This window comes from Dryobates pubescens, chromosome 1 (genome assembly GCF_014839835.1).
Source record: "Dryobates pubescens isolate bDryPub1 chromosome 1, bDryPub1.pri, whole genome shotgun sequence".
In the NCBI taxonomy this organism is placed as follows: Eukaryota; Metazoa; Chordata; class Aves; order Piciformes; family Picidae; genus Dryobates; species Dryobates pubescens.
In genome coordinates this window covers 7,317,659-7,340,467 of record NC_071612.1, presented here as the reverse complement: position 1 = coordinate 7,340,467, position 22,809 = coordinate 7,317,659, and the positions used below count along the sequence as shown (strand labels likewise).

Sequence of the window (22,809 nt, the reverse complement as noted above, 5' to 3'; positions counted from 1 at the left end):
AACACAAAAGTAGTGTGTCAGCTAAGCAAATCACATTCTTTGATTTTGTCTTTCATACTGCATGACAAACTAGTGACATCCACTGCCACACAATATGGAGGCCTTGTAAAATTAAAAGAGATAAATAAATACATGGCTGCTTAGAACTAGCCAACCACTTCACACCCTCCTCTTCCCAAAGGTATTACTGCTCACAGTGGATAGGAGGGAGTGTTGGCTGATGGAGCTGTGAAGGAAGGTCCTGTTGCTGTCTCTGACATCATCCATCTCTCACTTCTGTCCCCATACACCTATTGATGCAACAACTCATGCTCTTCCTTGTGGCAAATGGGACAAAAATGTTACCAAGCTTCTATACCTATGGGCAGCACCTAGAAGGAAAACCTCCTGGAGAAATGCGAACAGTATGAGAGATCCAGGTTGTGGTTCTGCCTGCACAGCTAACAACCTGTTTTCTGTTCTGAGGTTTTTAACACAACATTTTTAACCTTTTCTGGATGGAAAAGGAAGATGGGAACAAATCTGTGGCAGGGTGAAGGGTAATATTTTTACAAGACGTCTCAAGAGCCAAATAACCTTCAAGATTTGAAATATTTTGGAACATAAACACCCCATTTGCAATATCAATAGAAAACAGAAAAAAACAATTTGGTTTCTTGTTTTAAGTCAGATCTTTACATTCTCTTAACCTGATTTAACACTTCAAAGCATTAGTCATTTTTCAATTATACAAAAGGATCATTACAGCTTAAGACTAGTCAATCACAATTGGCATGAAACAACAGTTTCCATGTTTTCAAAACACCGACAACGTTAACTATATGCTAATTAAAAATTCACTGCAGCATTAGCACAGCAAAGTCTCACAGAAATCACCAATACAGCCAAACGAGGGCAGGAACCTACTGTGCTTGCACAACAACGTCTTTCAGATTAAACAAACCAGCCTTTTCACATTTCACTTCGAAAGAATGGAGCAATGCTGTAATTAGGATGTGCTAACTAAAATGCTTGTGCAAGTTTAACTTTTTATGTAAAAACACAACTGCACTTGACACCTCCAGGCTGTGCCTGCATTTCCCATCTCCTTCGAAGCCCAGATGTAACAGCACAGACCATCCTGCCCAGAGCAAGCTATCCCCAGAGCCATAGCAAGGAATGGAGTTGCCTTCTGATTTATAAACTGCATGGATGGGCACATTCAGGAAAACAGGCTAAAATGAACATGCTCCTAATAGTTCCTTTCTTTAATTAACACTTTGATTAACAGCTGCCAATTTATCTGCAGGCCTGACAAGACTGCAATCAGCTGTCTCAGGTTTTATTGCTCTTTTCTCCTCTTACACTGCTGCCATCAGAGCTGTGGTTTCAGAGTGCTTTTGGGGGATTTTGGGGGAAACAATCTGGGGACAGAGGCCTCCTCTTGCAACACCCCCAGGTAGAGGTACACATACATACAGTTAGCCCTGAGCTCTGGAGGGCAGGCTCCAGTGCAGGCCTCAGCAGGGGCTGCAGGGCACGGCGTGGAGCAGAGCTCATCGGTTTGCCCCCGGACACGGCTGTCTGCTTTTGGAACTGGGCCAGTCTGCTCCAGTGACATTTCAGCTGGGCTCACGCGGGCCGCTTGCAGCGCCTAATCCCTCGCTGGGGGATTATCCACGGCGCTCAGCATGCTCCGAGGCCTCGCAACACCCACGGGCATTGCTGCCATCCGCACCAGGCCACCTGGCCACCCGTGCTGCGGAGACCTCGTGACGCCCACAGGCAACGCTGCCGTCCACACCAGGCCACCCGTGACAGAACTTGCGACACCCACAGGTGATGCTGCTGTCCACACCAGGCCACCTGACCACCCGTGCTGGGGAGACCTCGTGATACCCACAAGCATTGCTGCCATCTGCACCAGGCTACCTGGTCCTTGTGCTGGGGCTCCAGGCTGGCCTCAAGGCACTATGCAGCAAACGGCTGTTCCCCAGGCCTCTGGCCAGCCTCTGGTTTACCTACAAAACTGCTGCCAACAAAGGACAATGGAGTCATGGAGGTGGCACTGGCACTGGTCAGGCATGGCTATGACACATCCACATTACAATGTTTTCCCTGAAGCTCCTAGCCTAGGGGCACTCAGCACCTCCAGGGCTGCAGCTCTCTGTGCTGTTGGTGGCCCAAGAGGACATGGCCCCTGTCACCCCAGTCGAGCGCTCAAGGATGGTCCGAGGGTACTTCTCCAGCAGCAATATTCACTGTCCAGAACTTGCAGGTATGTCTCTCAACATCCCAAATTTCTAGACTCTGAGGTTTGAAGGTCAAGCTCTAATTTCCACCCAAACTCAGTGCATGGATACTAAATTATAATTTTTACCAAGCTACTAATTTCTGGACCATTTCCTAAAGTAATCACTTGTAAGCATTACAGGGTACCGGTAGCTGAAGAAAAATAAATAAATAAAAAGAATGGGCAGAAACCGCTTGTGACTTTTGCTCATTTTGAATTACCATCATTAAATCTGAAATCACTGGATTTGTCCTCACTTACCAAATTACACTCAAATTCATTAAGAAGAAACCAAAACACTTTTTCAGTAAATCAGAAAGTTTGCCAAGAAGAAATGCAGGTGGCTTGTACTTTCTTTCCATTCAGAAGGGTTCAGCAGAAGCAGGGAACACCATTTCAGCAGATTGGGTTTTGTCAGGGTTTGGTTTTCTTTTCTTTCCTTTTTTTTTTTTAAAGGAACATGGAGAAATCTGGAGACTACTGCTCCCATTTACAACTTAGAAACAAACACTACATCCTAAACCACGAACACTAAATACTAACTTGTCCATGTCCCACACACTCAGAATACAAGATAGCAACAAGATCCTCTTTTGCTCTGAATTTCATGAGAAGCTGACAGCTCCTATCACCTACCTGTTAACTGTAAAGGACAACTCAGGAATACAAAGACATTTATTTCCTTGGATTATGCTCTTTTTAAAATGCATCTCCTTCCAGCACTAAAATTATTACCAGAGGCATGCATGTATTTAAAAGATTTGTTTCTACTGTACACTCTTCTATTTGACAGCCATCATTAACTTGGGTAAGGTCAACATTGTTGACTTTAAACTACTATGTGGGGAACCAGCATGGGTGTATTTGTCATCATAAAAAATAGAATTTGTCCTTCTTTGATTTGGCCTACTTTCAGTTTAGGACCAAGAGGGCAAGTAATTTCTTTTTGTTGCTTGTTCCACAAATAAACTGACCAAGATCAGGCAATTTAATTCTCATGTGGAACAATATAGAAAGCTGTCTTCCTTCTGAGTAAGAGTGAGGACAAAGAGCTCAACTGCTATGAAACCCAGCAGCTGGGCATCAAGGCAGGAGCTGGAATGGAAGGGAGAGGCATGACGGTACATTCAGATGGGGAGAAAACAGCACCGGCCCATGGGGAGGCACACAACAGCACAGAGAATACAACGGGTTTTATGCCTGCTTATGGTACTGTAGCAGCCTATAGGCCAACTCTTCCAATCTGTGTGTTTGTTTTGATTTACTGTTTTCCAGTGACTAAGGCATCTAAGTAACTTTATGCAGTGAATCTTCAGGAGGTTTCACCTTGAAAAGGACTGTGCCTGCACTGCAGTTAAACCACACGCTGGAAGCGTACTCTGACAAATGCAAAAGCAATTTTACTTTATGTAGTAAAAACAACACGTTATGTAAGGCAATGAAAGCACGAAGTTCTTTCTCTGGTGCTAAATATCACACGAGCTTTTCAGTTTTATTTTCTGTCAACACTACTTACAGTCATTAAAAAAAAAATAAAATTAATCCTTAAAACACCAACGACATCAGACTCAATATAAACACTTACACCATCAGTTAATACCCGAGTTCAGAGGCCTAAAATTAGCCTTGCAATCTGTGGTAATACTTTGTGCAGATCCATACGCAAAGGGGCATACACCTGCGCCACCGCTCGCTCCCAGGGAACAAGGCTGAAGTGACAAAACTTCGGCTCTAACGTCAGAAGGACGGCGCAGGCAGGGCAGAACGGATAGCTGCAGTTCAATGTGAATCACTGCAGAGAATCTAATTTCCAGGTCTCTCGTGTTGTGAGATCATCCAAGAAGGGCAACTTGAACTCTATCGAAACCATTGCAGTGGCAGAAAGTTTGCTTCCTACTACTCAAGATAACAGAAAGAGCAGCATCAACTCCCTCTCCTTTCTTTTGTTTCCTTGCTGAACACACATGAAAAGATAATTTATCTCATTTATAATGCTATCACTACATACAGACACCCAGTAGCTCCCTACTATGAATGAGTACTGGAGAATGTTAAGAAATGCAAACTCCAAAAAACTCTAAGCATTCAACAACCTGAAGTATTCTGCACATTTTGCATTGTTATGGAATCATTTTAATGATTGGCTAGAGAATTTTTCCATCATTCACTTACATTATATTTTTTTGAGGTAAATGCAGCTTTACCATGTCTCCTTCCACTTATCTCCATTTTAGCATTCTGTATTTTGAAATTAGGTTAATTTTAAGAAAACTGAAGAGCTGGACTTGAGATGGATGTGCCTTCCCACTCCCCTGGAGAGGTTCTAAAGATACTGGGGTTTAGCATTAGCATCAGCGTTCAGACAGCAAAGCAAGGGTCTCTCAGTGTTCTCATGGAAGAAAGGTAGAAAGAACTTCTCTGGCTGGTCAGCACGTGCACACTCTAGCCTAGCTGTGGCATACACGTCTTAAACTGGTGGGCAACAAAAAATCCCAAAGCAAAACATGCCATAACACCTGAAGCTACGTATGTGTACAGAGCAGGTGTTGAAATGGGAGGGAGAATGATGGCAAAACACACAGGACAAAGCCACAGACAACCAGACTTCATTATCTTCACTGCACATGAAACAACTCATTTATCCTTTCTCAAAATTCAGCAATCCCAAGCACCGATTTCACAATCACTTTAAGCTGGCTGGTGTGAACTAATACTGCCACAGCAAAGAGTGCTCCTGCCCTCTCCCCCAATCCTGACTGTTCAGTTCAAGCCTTTCCACCATCTGCTCTCTCAGTAACAAAGAGCAAACCCATCCGTTCAAAGACCTGACAGCCTCACAAACCTCAAGCCTTCTTGTGCCAAAGCTAGCAATTAACAGAGCAGGGACCAGCAAGAATTAAAGTGTGACCTGATCCCAGGGAACAGGCTGGAGGCCTAAGCAACTGGGGGTGACAAAAGAACTGGGATGTGCACTGCAGTAATGATTAGTTTGCCAGTTCCTAGAAGTTTTCAGGGGTACATAAAAACAGAAAGAAAGAAAGAAAGAAAGGTCAAAGAATGAAGGCTGGGCTTGCTTATACTGCAGCCTGCTTACATTTAGTACTGTCCAAAATGGTTTTGTCGTAAATATTTTGCTTTGAAGAGATTGTTTAGTGACTGGCTACTAACATTATTCTTCCTGGAAGAAAGAGAATGATGGGCCTTGAGCCAATACCAAACTTCTGATCAATTGAGAACTCCAGCGTGGTTACTCAGAAAAATCAACTTTGCTGCTATGTGGGGTGCATGGAAAGAACCCTGCCTTGTTCTGTGACACCATGAAATCAGCCTTAGCGAAGGGAGCAGGAGTATCATGTAAAAACTAGTGCTACTGACTTGTACTTAAGGCCTTGTCTGTCTTTTTTTTTTTTCCCCCTGAAAATGTGTGCTCCTATCATGGCCAGAACCTCCAGAACCATGGGGCAGTGGATTTTGAAATTGGTGGCTTCCTCTCTCTAGCAGCTGTCATTTTGGAGTGTGTCATACATGCTACAAAAAGCATAAATGTATCAAGCAAGATTTCTGGGTTTGGTCTTTTCTTTTCCAAGTGGGCATGCTAAGAAGTTCCTCGGGTTTCAGAAAAGTGGAGCATGACCAAAATAAAACGGATGACTAAGTGCAGAGGAACAACTTGACAGGCTTGTTGGTGCACAATCAAGTGACAGCATTTTATGCTTTAGTATCAACTCCACTTGCACAACACGCTTGTTTATACCAGAAATACAAAACATAACTGCTACCCATACAGCACACATGTACACACAGAGAGCAAAGGCTCCTCCTTAGACTTCTGTCATTTTTCAGGGACTAAAGCAGAAGACGACATTTAGTATGCTAGATTTCAAGCATACAGCCACAGCTATTGTGAAGCACTGCCAACTCAACAACTGGGACATGGCAGAGGAAATAGCAAGCAGCCCAGGAGCTCATCAGGGCTTTCAGCATGTCCCATGTGCCAGGCCTCCAGCCCCTTTGGGTACGTTCTTCTTGTCAGAAAAAGGTAATGGATACGATCCTAAAGGTCAGTACCCATCCTCATGCAGACCGCTGAACCTATGCAGAGTTGGAATGCAAAAGAAACTGGTCACTACCAACTTTAAGTGACACTAGATGCAATTCTCGAGCCCTGACAAAAAAGACATCAGCATCAAGCCTTGCAGTACACTAGGCATGTGTATAAGTTTATATTACTTCCACAGCTATCAAAGCAGTCACAAGTATTTTTAGAAGCTGGCCAGTGGATAGCTTTGTGACCGACATTATGACCTTTGGTCATAAAGTACAAGGCACTATGACAGAGGGATGACTGAACTGTGGCACCTTAAGGCCTTTCCTTTGACCTTAGAGGCCAGGAGATGGCAACATGGCATGCTTTCAGGCATACACATGGGTACGTGTGGCTCCTCAGAGGCTCTAAGCCAAAATGAAACTGAAGAAATGAGTGCTAGCTAGTCTGGTGTCAATGATGAGAAGGGCCAAAGCCTTACAGCACTCTGATCTGAACAATATGATCCAGAAAAGTGAAAGAAATGAAAACATGTACTAAGTCCACCCTAACACAGCAGGACATCAAAATGCTCAGCCTACAAACTCAAATGAATACTTCATCCCTGTAATAAGAGAGGAGACACAGCTAATTCCACATGAATACCTACAGCAGCTCTTAAAACTATCAAAGTATACCATGCAAAACTTCTGATCAGCTCAAATCCAGCTTTACAAGTAATTTGAAAAAAATCAGGAATTTTCAGGCTCTAAGGTGAAAAGGGGTACACTTGCCTAACCCACAGAATTAGCTGCAATGCAGGGCAGAAACTGGGGCTTTTACTACTGCCAGACATGACAAACAGGTTCTTTGCAGCTGGCAGGGTCACACATAGAGGACATGGCACAATACAGCTTCTGCCTGGTGAAGGAAGAAAATCCTGTGGGGTGAAAATATAAGAAGGTGATCTGGCTAAAAAAAACACTTCCTGTCTGTAAGCTACTCGGAATGGAATTGAGAGCTAAAGATTTTCTGACAACCTTGCCAAAAAAACCCCACCAAGAACACCCCAAACCCAAAAAATACCAAGCCAAAACTCAGTTATGTAGGACCTGCTTCAACTCTCCAGGAGCCTGGTCTAATTGCATCCTTTACAAAGCAGTGTAAAGCGTGAGAGCTTCATACTAACATAGGCAACTCATTATCTGGGGAACTGAGAACAGAAAAGAGAACAGGATTCTCTCGATGATGGCTCTTTTATTCTCCAACATAACCTGGGGAAACAAAATATAATTGCAATTTTTGTGGTCAGCAGCACTCTTGGACATTGCAGAATTTGTATGAGGCAGCAGAATAGGCAAAGATTGTTGGCAGTTTATGTATCAGACACTGATGGCTTTCCTCCTACATCCATTTGTTACTCTTCAAACAATTAACCTGTTGCCTTGCTACATAAGAAACAGAGGGACATCTGCATAGAGTAAAAAGATATTCTATACAAGCACTACATTATGGTTTTGCTTCATCAACAGCAGAAAATTTAGCCTGGAGAAGAGGGCTCAGGGGACACCTTATTGCTCTCTACAACTACCTGAAGGGAGGTTGTAGCCAGGTGGGGACTGGTCTCTTCTCCCAGGCAACCAGCACCAGAACAAGAGGACACAGTCTCAAGCTGTGCCAGGGGAGGTTTAGGTTGGATGTTGCGAAGTAGTTCTTCATGGAAAGAGTGATTGGCCATTGGAATGGGTTGCCTGGGGAGGTGGTAGAGTCGCCATCCAGTACTGGAGGTGTTTAGGAGGAGACTTGATGGGGTGCTTGGTGCCATGGTTTAGCTGATTAGATAGTGTTGGATGATAGGTTGGAGTCAATCTCGAAGGTCTCTTCCAACCTGGTTAATTCTAGTCTATTCTAAATAAAGTGTGGAAGTATTTTTGCTGTTACTGGCTGTGATAGCTAATAATGGCCTATTTAGGCAATAACAGCATCACAGACTTAGGTAAAATGTCATGCCCTATTTATACATTTCTGTTATTACTTTTTTTTAAAATATAACAATGTGTTTGTAATTGTTTCTGAGATTCACATTGTTATGAAGCTCTTAAGAGATAGGCATTGCAAGAGCTAACCCAAGACTGCAATTGAAAAGCTGTCTGGATCTTTGTTACAGGCAGATATAACCCAAACATTTAGGAATCTGAATTTACTTCAAGGCTGCTGACATTGCTTGGATATGATGATTTAGTGTGAAACTGAATTAAGCCTAACAAGGGACTTACAAAGTTGGCATCAATTGCACTCTTTTGAAAGTGAATTTCAATCTGCACTTTTTATTTTCATTTATTACATAAATCATATGGTTATTGACTGCTATTCATCAGTAAACTTACAGGTTTAATTGTATTTGTATATTGTTATACACTCCCTCTTCTGGTAATACCTTAAAAACACAGTTTCTAGACTATGTGTATCATGTGTCAGATTTATGTGTATCATATTTCCTGGAGGGTAAAAAATACCCAACCAACAAACCCAAAGCAGTATCATGTCAATACCTGCCAGTTTGTTTTTAAAAAGATGCCAAACTGATGATCAAAAATGAGTAAACAGCAGGTGAAAATTACTTGACATTACACCTGAGTAAATAAGGTAACAACTACTTTGTAGCTGTGGCTAAAAATGAAATGTTGTTCATTTAATCTGGCAAGAATAACATTGTCTTAAGTTTTTCCCATAGCCTGACCCTCACATGCATGCCTGGTTCTGTGTGGTGCACTATTGCTGTAGGTGAGGATATGGCTTTCAGAATAATGCCTCCTTTTCCTGAAGCAGCAGATGCAGGCGCTCCTACAAAACACAGCTGTTAAGTAGGTCCAGCACAGGTAGCTTTCTTGCATCTTCTATAATACTGCCTGCTCTTCACCTGTAGAAATCTGGTGGGCATTCTTTTAATTACAAAAGGTGCTGTAAGCTAAACATACATCCTACTCTCTGTAACAAAATAAAATATTAGAGTACTGAAAACTAGAATTTTAACAAGTCCAGAAAAACAAGAAGGAGGAAAAAGAAGAAGAGATGTGTAAGAAAACAAACCAAACATAAGCTACTAATAAGTGCACATGCATGTATGTATCTAGCTCTTTACTGAATGGTCAATGTCTCAAGCCAGGAGACATGTCTCAAGTAGGACACACTGTTGTTCCTCCCAACCCCCATCAAATGTGCAAAATCCAAGAATGTCATGACCCTACACAAGGCACACTAATAGCACTGCTGCCAAAACACATAGAGGAGAAAACAGTGAAAAAGCTTTTGTTTGTTTTGCCCTGTTAAACCTTTCCTCCTTTCTTCCACTTTTCCTCCCTCAATACAGAGTAATAAAACCAGCATCAGACCTACTTCATTCTCCCTCTTGCAAGGTCATTTTCTCCTACCTTCCTTACTTAGCTTCCTCCTTATTGTCTTCATCTATTTCTTTTTATATGTATTTTACTTCTGTTCTTTGTTTTCCATTTCCCTTTTCAGCTATTCCCTCATGTCCTCTCTTTCCCCTCCTTGGACACACACCCACTCAGACTGCAAACCACTTAATTCTAGCTGTGCTGAACCAGCCCTGCCAAAGCTGCCAGCCTTCTGCCTGTGCTAGCTGGGCACTGCTGCCCCAGCCACATGCTGCACAGCTCTGTGCTGGGAACAGTGCTATCTTGGCCAAAAAAAAATAATGATGGTTAGTGATGAGATTTCCTATCTGACCTTTGTAGCTGTGCTTGCAGGGAAAAAAAAGACTATGTGCAAATTCTCTCTCTTCCAAATACAACAGTTGTTCAAGAGTTGGCTGGAGGGATGAGATGGTACAGTCTGTGCAACTTGAAACTATGTGCTTCCACAAAAAAAACCCAAAAAACAAACCAGCAACAAAAACCCACCAAACAAACAAAACACAACCCAAACTAATTTCTTCGTGACAGTTCAATACTGAACATTGTTTTACAAGCTTCCAAGAATATTTCTCCCTGGAATCACCAAGCACTGTGGCGCTCATCTGAGGTTTGCAGTTCCTGGAATAATCTATACAGTTCATGAGAACATGCAGTTCTCCCCCAGAAATAAATTAGGAAGTCCTTACAAATAATTGATTTGCATGCGGTTAGCTTTTGAAATTAAACTATTTTCAACTCCACCCTCCAATACCAAGCTGACATTCCCAACTCTCCTCCACAACAGCAGAAATCCTGCCCCTTTTTATTCAGATTCAGACTTCTTCCACCTCCCTGGCTTTTAAACAGGTTGCAGCTTCATTCTTCTGCGCTCAGCTTTGGGATGTGCGCCAAACCCTGCGTGCCCATGGCCTGCCCTCGCAATGCATGCCACCTCCTCTGGCTGAGCTCCAGCTTGAAGGAGTGGCTTAGGCGTTAGAAAGGGCCCTTTTAGCTGTGAAGGAAACCTTCCAAGGATGTAGAGCACGTAAGCTGATGCAGAACGGCCTTCCCTGAACCTGCAGGAAATCTGAAACGCTGGTTATGAGATCTGTGTTCTGCTCCACGTGCCGTTTCATCATCCAAAATGAGTTCTGAATGATGAAACTTAACATTGACTTTTCAATTGGTTAACTCTCTCATTGTCAATCATTTTTAATTATAGACCTGATATGACTACCTCAGCTGGCTTCTTCCAAAGTGAAGCTGTAGTCTAATACACTCAACAGCTACTTTTTATTGGAACTACATGTTTTCTTCAGATTTTACTCCAATCTATTGATCCAAATATCAGCTTTCTCCCTCTTGCTGAACAGCTGTTTCTATAAGCGACAGCGAAAGCAGCACTAATTCCCCTTTTCCCACAAAAATATTTGTCGTCCTTTCTTTCCACTTGCTCTTCCCCATCAATGTGTGCCTGGAAAAGGGAACACTTGGGCCCAGTTTTCACCTGCCCAGCAAGGAGATCATTATGACAGGGCAGGGTTTTCACAGAACCTGTGCATATTTTTTTACACTGGACCACAAGGATTTCTGCATGCAGGCCTTCTGCTACGGCAGAACTGCAGGAATTTTGATTGATGCTAACCGAGGGTAAGAAAAGCCAAAAGCACACCAAAGCACTTTAAGTTTGTATTATTTTAGCATGCACAGTGCTGTGGGTAAATTAACATGAGTTACATGGTAAGCAGTAACTGAGCAACCAAGTTCTTTTTTAAATCTGAAGCGGAACACCACTCCTTTTTTTTTTTTTTGCTAGCTGATACGTACAATTACTTTGTGTCTTAAACAAAGAGCTTGACAAATCCATGTACCCACAAAAAAGGAGGAAGTTTTACTAGAAAACTGCCATCAACTTCTCAAACACACTCCCTTGTGTTTTCATGTAATAAACAAAGACCACAGCCATTACACTCACAAAAATAAGCCTCTGCATGTGGACCGTTTGCAATGTTAGGATTTGACCACAGCATCTAACATCCTTAAACCTGCATGGCACTCTTGGTATTCAGCTAAAGGCTTTGGGGTACACATTTCAAAGCCCAAAACATATGTACAGAGTTTCCTGCCAGGTGGTGATACTTTCTTATTTAATAATGCAAGAACTAACTAAACTAACTGAAGCATGGGTTGTTGGGGTTTTTTAAACGAATCCTGTGCCGACCTCTGAGTCCATTCCCTTCTGGGAATATGCCAAGATGATTCTTGCAAAAGCTACAGAATTTCACAGATCTCTGCCAAGAAATTAAACTAGCTGCTGCTGGACCCAGAGACTAAGATCCAACTGCTGGAATCTAGACTGTGCGAACTACTGTGAGAGAAGAGTGTATTTAAACAGAAGCTGTTGAAAGCTGCCAATGACAATTTGTTAAATCATATACATTAACTCAAGCCATAATATGCCAAATGCCACCTGTGCACATTTGGCAATATGCTTGGCAGATTACTCCAGCACATCTGTGAGACACCACATAATATTTGAGTTTTATTTTGAGTATTAGGCTACTCCAGAAGACCACTGATACCCAAGAAAATTCTCATGATTTCCGTAAAACGTTTTCATTACTGCTTTAAAGAGACATTAGTGAACAGTGGACACTTAATGACTGAAACAAATTGCTGGCTGCCAAAAGCATGCAGGCCATAATGAAGGCTTATCCCTTCAAAATGCGGATGAGCTCAGGCAATCTCCTGCTCAACAAGAAAAAAAAATAAAAGAAGGCAAAAAACACATACACAACCCCCCTCACAAAATAAAGCAAAATAAAAGAAACACCAAACACCACCCCCCCTTCCAGTCCTCAGGTCCAGTGGTTTTGGAACAAGATGGAGTACGTTCCTTTCTTTTCCTATCTGCTTCAAATGCTACCTTGTACAGACACGGTCTTTGACTTTGTGATCCATGCTAAACAGTTTCTCTGCTCTATCCTAAACTTGCAACATCTGCACAACTTTGAAAGCTAAAACTCAAAAATATTAATGCCCATGTCAGATGTTTTCAGAACACTTAGCTGCTGCCAAACCTGTGGCAACAGAAAGAGGGTAAGAAAACATATTCTATTCACAGCATATCAGAACCCAAATATGTAACGCTGCAGGGACTGTAACACTTAAATTCCATATAATAGCCAAAATCCAAGATTATCTTGGCATGTTAATAGATCATTTACACCAATTAATATCACAATAAATACAACAAGTTCTCTCTGAATCCAAGCACTCTAACATTCTATTCTATTCTACTCTATTCTATTCACACCTACACCAAAACAAAACACCTTTATGACTATTTATGACTATCCAAAGTAGTAAACCTGCTAACTAAAGGTGGCTGTGAGAACAGGCTGAGCGAGGAAGAAGTATGGTTATAGCATTAGATGAAGGAGACTCACAAGCCCTTACACTGACTTGCAGGATGGACACAAGCAAACATCTCTTTCTCTGCTGGCAGGATCTGCCTTCTGAGTCTCTCCAGGCTGAGCATAAGGCTATGCAATGACCTTGCCTAGTACAGTCTCACAACCTCCTAGAAATCACAAAAGGTGGGCAAATCTGTATTATCCTACTTCTGAATCCTATGCCTCAGGTTTAAGCATGCACCAATTGGAAAACAAAACGCTTAAGTGATTCCCCACCAGCTCAGAGCAAGCAAAGCTCACAGTAGTGGCTCACCTTTGCCAATGCATGCCAAACCTATGGAAGTTAATCAAAACATTAGACATAGCCTTTTAATGACTCAACAGCCCAACACACTATCATCCTCTCTTTCCAGTATGTACTGTATTAATGGTTTTCACAATCACTACCGTGACTCATGGGCACTCCAAATTTAAGTTTCACAGGTAGCCCTTATTATTACTGCTGAGAGTTGAACCCCACTTTGCATTTACAGAAACCAAGGCACAGAGAAAAGAAAGAACTCTGGAAAAAAAACTAGGCAAAATTAGAAGGAAAAAATCCCACATCTCTACACTTGACGCTACTTCCACACTGCTGAGCAATCTCCTCTCTCTGAGCAGTCCACACAGTTGAGAGAAGCAGCTCTCCTCAGACAGGAGACTGATAACCACAGAGAGATGCGATAAGCCCATGGAACAGAAAATGCCAACAAAAGGTCATTCAACCCAAAACCCATGCCACTTCAAGGTTTCCACAAAATAACTATCATGATGGCTTCCTCAAAGAGCAACCTTTCAGCACAGGAACTGTATCCAGCATGGTTTTGTGGAAAGGAGAGAGGGGACATAGAAGGGACATCCCACTGTCTTGAGGAGCGAGACAGTTCACAGTTAGACAGCAAAGTCATTTCTACTGTAAGAATTTATAAGTTGAGAGGAAACCATTCAAGGACTTCAGAAATATTCTTGATCAAAATGGAGAGGGCACATAAGTTGGAGAGGCTGGCATATGGTCATGAAGAGTGTAGAAAAACACTCCATCTGAAGGAAAACACTGTCTTCTGAGAGCATGTCATCATGATAAACAATCTTAGGTGCTTCACCTGGGAAACTGAAAGCCTGATCACTATACTTTTTTCCCCCTCTATCATTCACCTTTGACTTGATCTTGAGCTATCCAAGGAAGATGCTGAGACCATGAACATGTAGCTATTCCAAAAGCAGTATCAAGAATACTAGCACTAAAGGACTTAAAATTTTACAAAACAATGATAGCACATATAGAATAAATCATTAAAAAGGCAATCCACACCCCAAATGCATATCTAAATTGTCTCAAGAAGTGTAACTTAATTTTTATCTCCTATAGTCAAACCTATGAAATATGAAGTAGCAGTTACACAAAAGTCTGATTTGGATCAATGAAGTATTTTACTAAAAAGGTCAAATACACTGAGGAATAAACTTACAGTTAAATTATTCCTGACTACTTGTGGTCCAAGACAAAAAGCCACTAAATATCCTGCAATGGGCTTTCAGCCTACCTAGTTATGTCATTTATCACAAACATGCCTTGGAAGAAATTAAGTAGCTCATTAGGTTTAGTTAAGAGTTTGTTTCACCTTCCTGTGACAAATGTGACATAGAAAAGGAGCATATTCCACTGCTTTGGAAAACAAAATCCCACGTGACAAGTTCCAAAGAACACAAAGTACAAGTGACACATACCACCAGGGGTCGTAGAGGGAGGAGATTACTATTCCTCTGGAAATGATTAAAAATAACTTTAGAAGACCTTAAGAACATCACCAAAAAGGTAGAGCTTCACTGATGCCCTGCACTTTTCCAGAATTTGCAGTAATCTCTCTTTATTCAGTGCCTGAAACAATGCCACAAATAAAAGACCTAACTCAGAGCTAACTGACTGTGATGAATCCAAGAAGTGTTTTACTTTCTTATTATCACAATAGCCTCCTTTTTGTTTTAAAGGCATTGTGTGTGTTTTGAGGGCTTCAGCAATTTCCTTTGCCTGAAGTACACTTCAGAAATGCTTAAAAAAAACCCACCACTGAAGTGTTTAAAAACAATTAAAAAGATAAGATACAACACCGCCTGGTAATCACTCGCCACATTTATCAGCTTTCACATTCAATTTGTTAAAACAAGGGAAAACTTTGTAAGGATTTCATGAATCTGAAAGGCTGATAAAAAACAATGAGGGCAATGCTACATAAAAATCACTAAGTCAGCCTCCTTACCTTTCTGAGCCTATTAGCTGGCAAACTGAGGTCCTTTAATGATGTTCACCCCACCCAAGCCTGTTTTTCTCATCAGATTGACCCCGCCTGTTTCCTCTGTGTGCCGCAGCGTCTTCATTGTTCAGAATGGGCTTAAGAAATACTAAGAATAACCTCATCATTTCCATCCCCTCCTTCTACCCTTCTCTCAAAGTATTAACGTGCCGCTGATGGAAGGTTTACATTAACGAAAGCTTCACGTCTAGAGATCACGCTCCTAGGATGTGGTACAGAAAGGGAACATCCTGTTATAGTATTTCTTCTTCTCTTTTTAAAAAAAATATTTTCCATATCTTCATTTTGCACTTCTCTCTTCACTCTGTCCCATTTAAACTGTAAGCAGTGCTTACAGAAGAGTTTGAATTAGCTTCGCAGAACAAGATAAACACTGGTACAAGCAGCATTACAACACCCCAGGTTTTCTCGTCCATGGCCAAGAAGCAACACCCTACTTCTGCAGTTCCTGAACTGCTTCTTCAGTCTGCCCATGCAGCTGTCATGCCAACAGCTATGATATTGGCTCATAGAGTTACAGATACCTGTTTTTCAGACAGTATTTGAAGATCCCCTGATCATTTCAGAAAGACAACCTGAAGTGTCTGCAGATACCCACAGCTCTCCACCACTACCAATCTGAGCCATTTCAATTATTACTAACCTCAAAATGGAAGATTCAAAATACCAACAGTCTGAACTGGGCACTGTCCAGTCTTCCCACATATATTTAATTTTAACTGTCAGAATCCATTGAATAGGATATTTTAGATGGATTTCTTAGACATCCCAAACTGATAACACTGACAGGTGAGGAATCACACTCACAAGAGGTGGACTTGCTCTTAACTGATAAAAAGGCTTATAGCAATGAGAGGAAGAAAAGCTGATGCCCTTTTCTTCCGTCTCCCTAAAGGTCTGGAGACCTATGCCCACAAAATTGTGGATTAAAACAAACACACACACAAACATAACAAACAAACACGAAGCACACCAAAAAAAGCCCCCAAACTTTTATTAGCATTGCCATCCACAGAATAACAAACTATTATGTCTGAAATACATATCCTTCTCTGTGTGGACCCAACTATGTGAGTCACTCTGTGACACTACTGCAGAATCCAGCAGCAAGGATAAGGGGGTACTAGGCATCAGTGAGGCAGTACAACATGAAACCAAACACAAGGTGTCACAGATAAGTTTGACGTCTGTACAGCATACAAAGACCTCTTCCAGGTCTCTGGGAAACAACAGAAGTAAATACATCTTTTCTTGCCAAAGGGCTTGATTATTGAAGATGCAAGAAAAGTTAGCCGTTATTCTCAGGGTAGGGGGAAGATCTTCTCTAAGCACATTCACCATCTTCTACCCTTCTAACACCAAAGCAATCAATCAGCAGGTGCACTAGCCTGGAAAAAAAGGGAATGCATACAAATCCACACAGGGGGAAGAAGATGCTCTGTCCATCTTTTTTTACTGGCACTTGGGCAGTAATCAGCTTCTAAATGTCTCCAGAAACAAAAAAATTAATACGGAAAGCCTCCTGTGCAAAAACTGGCATGAAAATATTCAAGGTTAATATCTAGACTTCAGAGGAGTGTGGAAAAGATGAACTTCCAGTCCCCTCCAGTGATGAGGTTTATAGTAGTAATTGAGCACTTGAACTTGTTTAGCAATTAATTTTCTCAGGTCTCTATAAACCCTGGCTAACACCAACCAACGCAACAAGAGCTTCCTAGCATAGTTTATATACAAAACCATCAGAGCAGTAAAACAAATACAAATTGATACTTCTGAAAATAAGCAAGCTTACTGGCCATTGGAAGCATACCATGTTTTACCACAGAGTCTGTGAGATTAGCTTTTAGCTCAAGTTCACTGTTCATGCTGTAACAGAACCCATGTAAAAATAATCTGTATAAATACACAAGGAGAAACAGCACACAGAGACTCAAACACACTACCCATCCTCTCTGTGAAATATATACACTCAATATATAGGTCATTTCAAAACTGAACTCTATGTAGTATCATAGTATCAGTTAGGGTTGGAAAGGACCACAAGGATCATCTAGTTCCAACCCCCCTGCCATGGGCAGGGACACCCCACACTAGATCAGGCTGGCCAGAGTCTCATCCAGCCTTGGCTTAAACACCTCCAGGGACGGTGCCTCAACCACCACCCTGGACAACCCATTCCAGGGCTTCACCACTCTCATGGTGAAGAACTTCCTCTTCACATCCAGCCTGAATCTCCCCACCTTCAGCTTCATTCCATTCCCCCTAGTCCTATCACTACCTGATATCCTGAGAAGCCCCTCCCCAGCCTTCTTGTAGGCCCCCTTCAGATACTGGAAGGCCACAATTAGGTCACCTTCTCTTCTCCAGACTGAACAGCCCCAACTCCTTCAGTCTGTCCTCATAGCAGCATTTCAAGAAGCTATTAAAAAGATTAAAAGGAACAAGTTCCATACATAACTGCATCACAATGCATACAAAATGATTAAACATAGGTTAAGTTCTTTGGCATTATAAATAATGTAATGATCTATGTACCATCAATTAAAAAGGAAAAAAAAAGAAATTGCCAGGCTTAATCCTGATTTAACCTCACCCTTAATTATTAAAAATAGTTAAGCACTTACCATAATGTGATTGAAATGCCTGTGGTTTTACGACCTGATTACAGTGGTTACACATCACCAAATAGAAATCATCATGAGCCGGGCAAAGACCAAATATTGGCATATCTAAAAACAAAAAGACAAAATGGCATCTCTCAGCTGCTGACAGTTATTGAAAAACAGTTTAATTACAGAGCCATGACACTAGTGTTGAATCATAATTTCAATACATTCGTATCAATTTTGAAAATGAGGCAAAAAATAACATAATGCAATAGCTAATTTTGTGCTGGGGCATTACAAAAGCAACAAAAAAAATAAAATCTTCCTACAAAGATAAATGTAAAATGAGTGATTGCTTGTAGAAAACATCTATTAGGAAACTGATTTAGGACTGATTATCTTATGCCAGATGCAAGAATGCAACAAAAAAACCAGACTGACTTCAAATGACGACCACAACATAACAGGGGATGTTTCATGTGTTCTGAAAGGGGTTTGCACATCTACTCCAATTCCATTAAATGAACTCAAAAAAATGAACTTTATTTTCTATTTAATTCTTTTAAAAATCATTTGAAACATGCAGTCTTTTACCAGGCAGTATTACATGCCTAATGGTTTTATTTGTTTAACAGTGCATTATAGTCCAGCCATCTGCTGCCAGAGATCTGTGTAACAGCTACATGAGAGAGAGAAATAGAGATAACAGTATGTCAGAGCATGTGTGGATTTCAGAGATAACACACATACTTGCAGACTTTTACTAAGAAAATTAGTTTCTACAAGTTGGGGCTCTTTTATGAATACAGTTTAACAGCTAAAACTGCATTCAGAGACCACTGGAGCATTAAATACAGCAATTTCTACACAAAGGTATATGCACTTATACAACTAAAAGTGTTAATTGTCAGACAACAAAAAAATAGGAAACTGTGACATAGTAGCATAAATTCATTACTGCCAACCATGTGGCTAAGAGATCCATAACACTATTTAAAGGTTTAGAACTTCTATAAGAACGCTTAACGTCTTAAAAAAATGCTCAAGCAATTTATCTTAACAGTAACTCAGAAATTAAGTTAAACTTATTTACCTCTGTGCTGGGAGTGACCTCAGAGTTTTAGTTTAAAGCTATTAATTTGTCTATGTGTATTTTCAATATCCACATTTCTGTTCAATGCTAGAACCCCACCTATGAGATCAGTTGGTAGCACATAAGACCTTTAATGGGGAAGGTCGTGAGTTCAAGCCTGCAGTGGGCACTAGTGTCCTCCCTACTCTAGTCATGAGGTCTGTGGTGACAGGTTGGACTCGATGATCTTTGAGGTCTCTTCCAACCTTAGTGATACTGATACTGATACTGATACTGATAAATTGAGTGGGCTTCATGGTAAGAGTGAACATGCTGCCACACCAGGTAACCACTGGCAGAACGATGCTGTCAGCCCTGCAAGAGCCCCACAGACTCCACTTTGTTCTTCACAGACAGAAGGTGGCATCCACACCAAAGGGCTTCCAGAATTAGGGGCTCCCTTTGTAGCACAGATCCTCAACGTAAAATATTAATTACTTTCAAAAGGCTGTCCCAGGTTTTCCAAAACCCTCATTAGTGCTACATTAAAATTAAGCATGGTACCTGCAATAATAGCTGCAACTGGATTTGACAGTTGGATGCAAATACAATGACCATGGGCAACCCGACATGGCTGTGATAGATCAGAGCTACCCTTAGATAAGTCACAGGCAGCTTTTTGCAACTGAGGGTACATTAATACATAGCCATCTGATTTGTTCTTCAAAAAGCAGAAACTCTTGCTTGTTTTTTTTTAATATAATACTTATTTTTTAAGAAGTATTAACACCACAAGCACACCTGATTTACTGCAAATTAGGCAAAACTAGTAAATGTGTGCTGGGGAAAAAAACAAACAGGAAAAACAAACTTCTGGTTTTCAATATCTACTTTCTGTGACATACTATTAAGCTATATGGGGGGTGGGGGGGGAGGTGTACAAACTTAAATGTCATTGTTCATATTTCATTCAACAGTTCTTTGGGTATGCCTGCACAAAAGGATTTCCACACAGCAAGCAAATACTCTGGGGTCACTTCCATTTGACTACTAACACACGGTGATGAATGGGACAATAACAGCGTGCACTGCCTGATATTTACATTGTTAATAGCACACAGACAAGCTACTACTGTATAATGTCTAACCAACTGTAAATCCACACCCTTTAACCTGCTCTCATAAGCATACCTTGTAGACAACGCTGCATTTGCAGACTTTACACCAGCTTGCACAGAATGTGTGTGGGGGGAAACCATGAGTGCCGGTGAAGAATTGCCTACTTCTGTGTCCCTTGCAAGATAAAGCCCTCCTTGACACCAGTCTGAGCCATCACACTCACTCTATGTAAGCACCCTTTTATGCTTGCTGGCAATACAGAACTGCAATTTTGAACAAGTGAAACAAATTGGCAGAAACTGATGCAAGCAAAAATGTTTTCCCTATCTCACTTTGGGTATCCCAAGACACTGGAATAATTTGCAAGCCTCCTTTACGCTGTGAAGCACATCCTCAGAGTTTTAAAAAATGAAAGCTCTAAGGGACAGAAAACAATGCCAAAATACTAGAAAATACTCAAACCCTTTAAGTGCCACTCTAAAAGTAAAATCATGTAACACAGCAAAGAGGATTTGCCGCACACCCAAAAGCAAACTGTGATTTCAAAGGAAGACATGTGCCCTATTACATCCAGGTCACACAAATCAATGGAAAAGATCTTCTACCCCTGCAGTACTCTCCTGCAGTGCTGATAATAGAGCAGCATCTAAATGTAACCAGTGAGAGAGTAGTCAAGGTTAGAGTCCTAAATGCTGTTCCTTTTTTTTCCTCATACAAGATAAGATGAACTATAGTTTTTTATTATCAAAGCTTTTATTTAAAACAAATACTTTTATCAGAGAAACCCACCGGGCCCCCGATACCACTGGAACCTGCCTATGCTGAGCACATCATGAACACAGGAGATCAACCCCTAAGTCCTACAGCCTAGACACAAGAGGGCAAAAAGTAGTATTGATGCCTCTGAGTCCTAAACATTATTTTTATCAATGGGTTTGATGCTGTGACCCAACTAAGCTCAGTTAAAACAACTGGAAGAGATGCAAATCCACACATCCCATCCCAGGAACCTCAGGGTTAAGTATGTAAAAAGATCCCATGTATTTAACATGCTTCACCGTCAGTTAAGTTGAGCAGAGCTAGAGAAGGTTTCAGGGAACTCTTATTTCTGTTTCTGTGCTCCAATGAGACAAACACCTGCATGGTACTGTTATGAGAATGGCAAATCAAAGCACGTGAATTTTAGAGAAGAATATACAGCACACTTCAATGAGACTTACGGACGAAGTACATTCCAAAAGTAGGAGATGGATGTCTATTCTTTCTATTCCCCCCTGAACCACTTCTGAAAGTTCACAAGTCTTGCAAATGATATTCTAACGTCTAATACTTTATACCCATTTCATTTAATGACATGCAAATTCTCCATTTAAAAGTCTAATGAAGTTTATAGTATTTCACCAGTGTCATTTCAAACGCACTGTTCCTCCGAGTTTAAAGATTACTTTTTGAAATACTTCACTGTAAATGTAAAGCCTGGGCCTCTCAAGGAAGAGCCTAGCAACCATGATTCATATGTTCCTCTTTCAAAGCTGGGTTCATTTAACTCTCTCCATCTGGGACTGTTTTTCAAGGTCAAACTAAAAATTTAAACGGAGACCTCGAGCTTTCAAGTTATTTCTCCATAAATGCAGTATTTACACAGAATCAACATACAAATACTGTTGTAGGAGCTGCTAGTTACATTATTTAACATCATAAAGAAAACCAACTTCATTTACCCTCATAATGTGAAACCTCTGAATGTTGTGACCTCCAGAATTCACTTCTCCTTTCAAATGCAACTTAGTTACAGTGGTTTTTAAAAGGCAATTTGAAATGATGTATTGCTGTATTCTTTACCAAGACTATAACAAGTCCATGCCATAGGCAATTCTGAGATACCTTCAATGCATTCTTTGTTGAGCATGTAATAAGGAAAACCTTCCTTATTTAGAAAAAAGGTCAATATTGCATCTTTTCTAATAAAAGAAAAAAAAAACCCAAACAATAGTGGACAATCTGGCATACTGCACTTCAACTAACATGGAGCTCAGCATGTCTGCTCTGAAACACTTCCTTAAACTGACCCATCATCTCCTCTTCTGTGGAGGGACACAGAAACACGTACATTATCTAGTAACTCTAAGTATTTCCAGCATTCTCTTTCAGAACAGTTACACTACAGAAACTCAGGCTTGTGACCATCAAAAGTAACTGTGTCTGTGTACTTCCAATTCTATTACTTCACATTACAGACAACAGAGCAAATAAAGCAGGCTAAACCCACCACAGATAAGGTCTGCAGTTCCACTGTGTATTTTTATTGAACTTCTTTTTAAAGCCCCCAAAACATCAGATTTCCTACAAATCTCCTTGTCCTCTTTTCAGTCTGGGACTACTGCACAGTCCATCTATCCTGACATCTAATAAGACAACATCCCTTCTATAAATTAAATGAAAACCCTCAAAAAAAGAGAGTTCAAGATCTCCTACAGGACAGCAAACTCTAGAGGAATAAGGTAAAAGAAGCCTTAATCCTGGCTGTTTGCAG

General features: G+C 41.0%; 1 protein-coding gene across 5 annotated transcripts in view; it reads right to left on the bottom strand.

Annotated features, from left to right (window-relative positions):
- Positions 1 to 22,809, bottom strand: part of ATXN7 (ataxin 7) — an 87,208-nt gene that overhangs the window by 19,003 nt on the left and 45,396 nt on the right. For 4 of the 5 annotated variants that reach the window (XM_054161048.1, XM_054161061.1, XM_054161069.1 and 1 more), the window contains one exon: positions 18,104 to 18,208. The exons of the other annotated variant lie outside the window; for it this stretch is intronic. In XM_054161048.1, the coding sequence (XP_054017023.1) occupies positions 18,104 to 18,208 (105 nt within the window). The remainder of the gene's footprint in view (positions 1 to 18,103; positions 18,209 to 22,809) is intronic. 5 annotated transcript variants of the gene reach the window in all.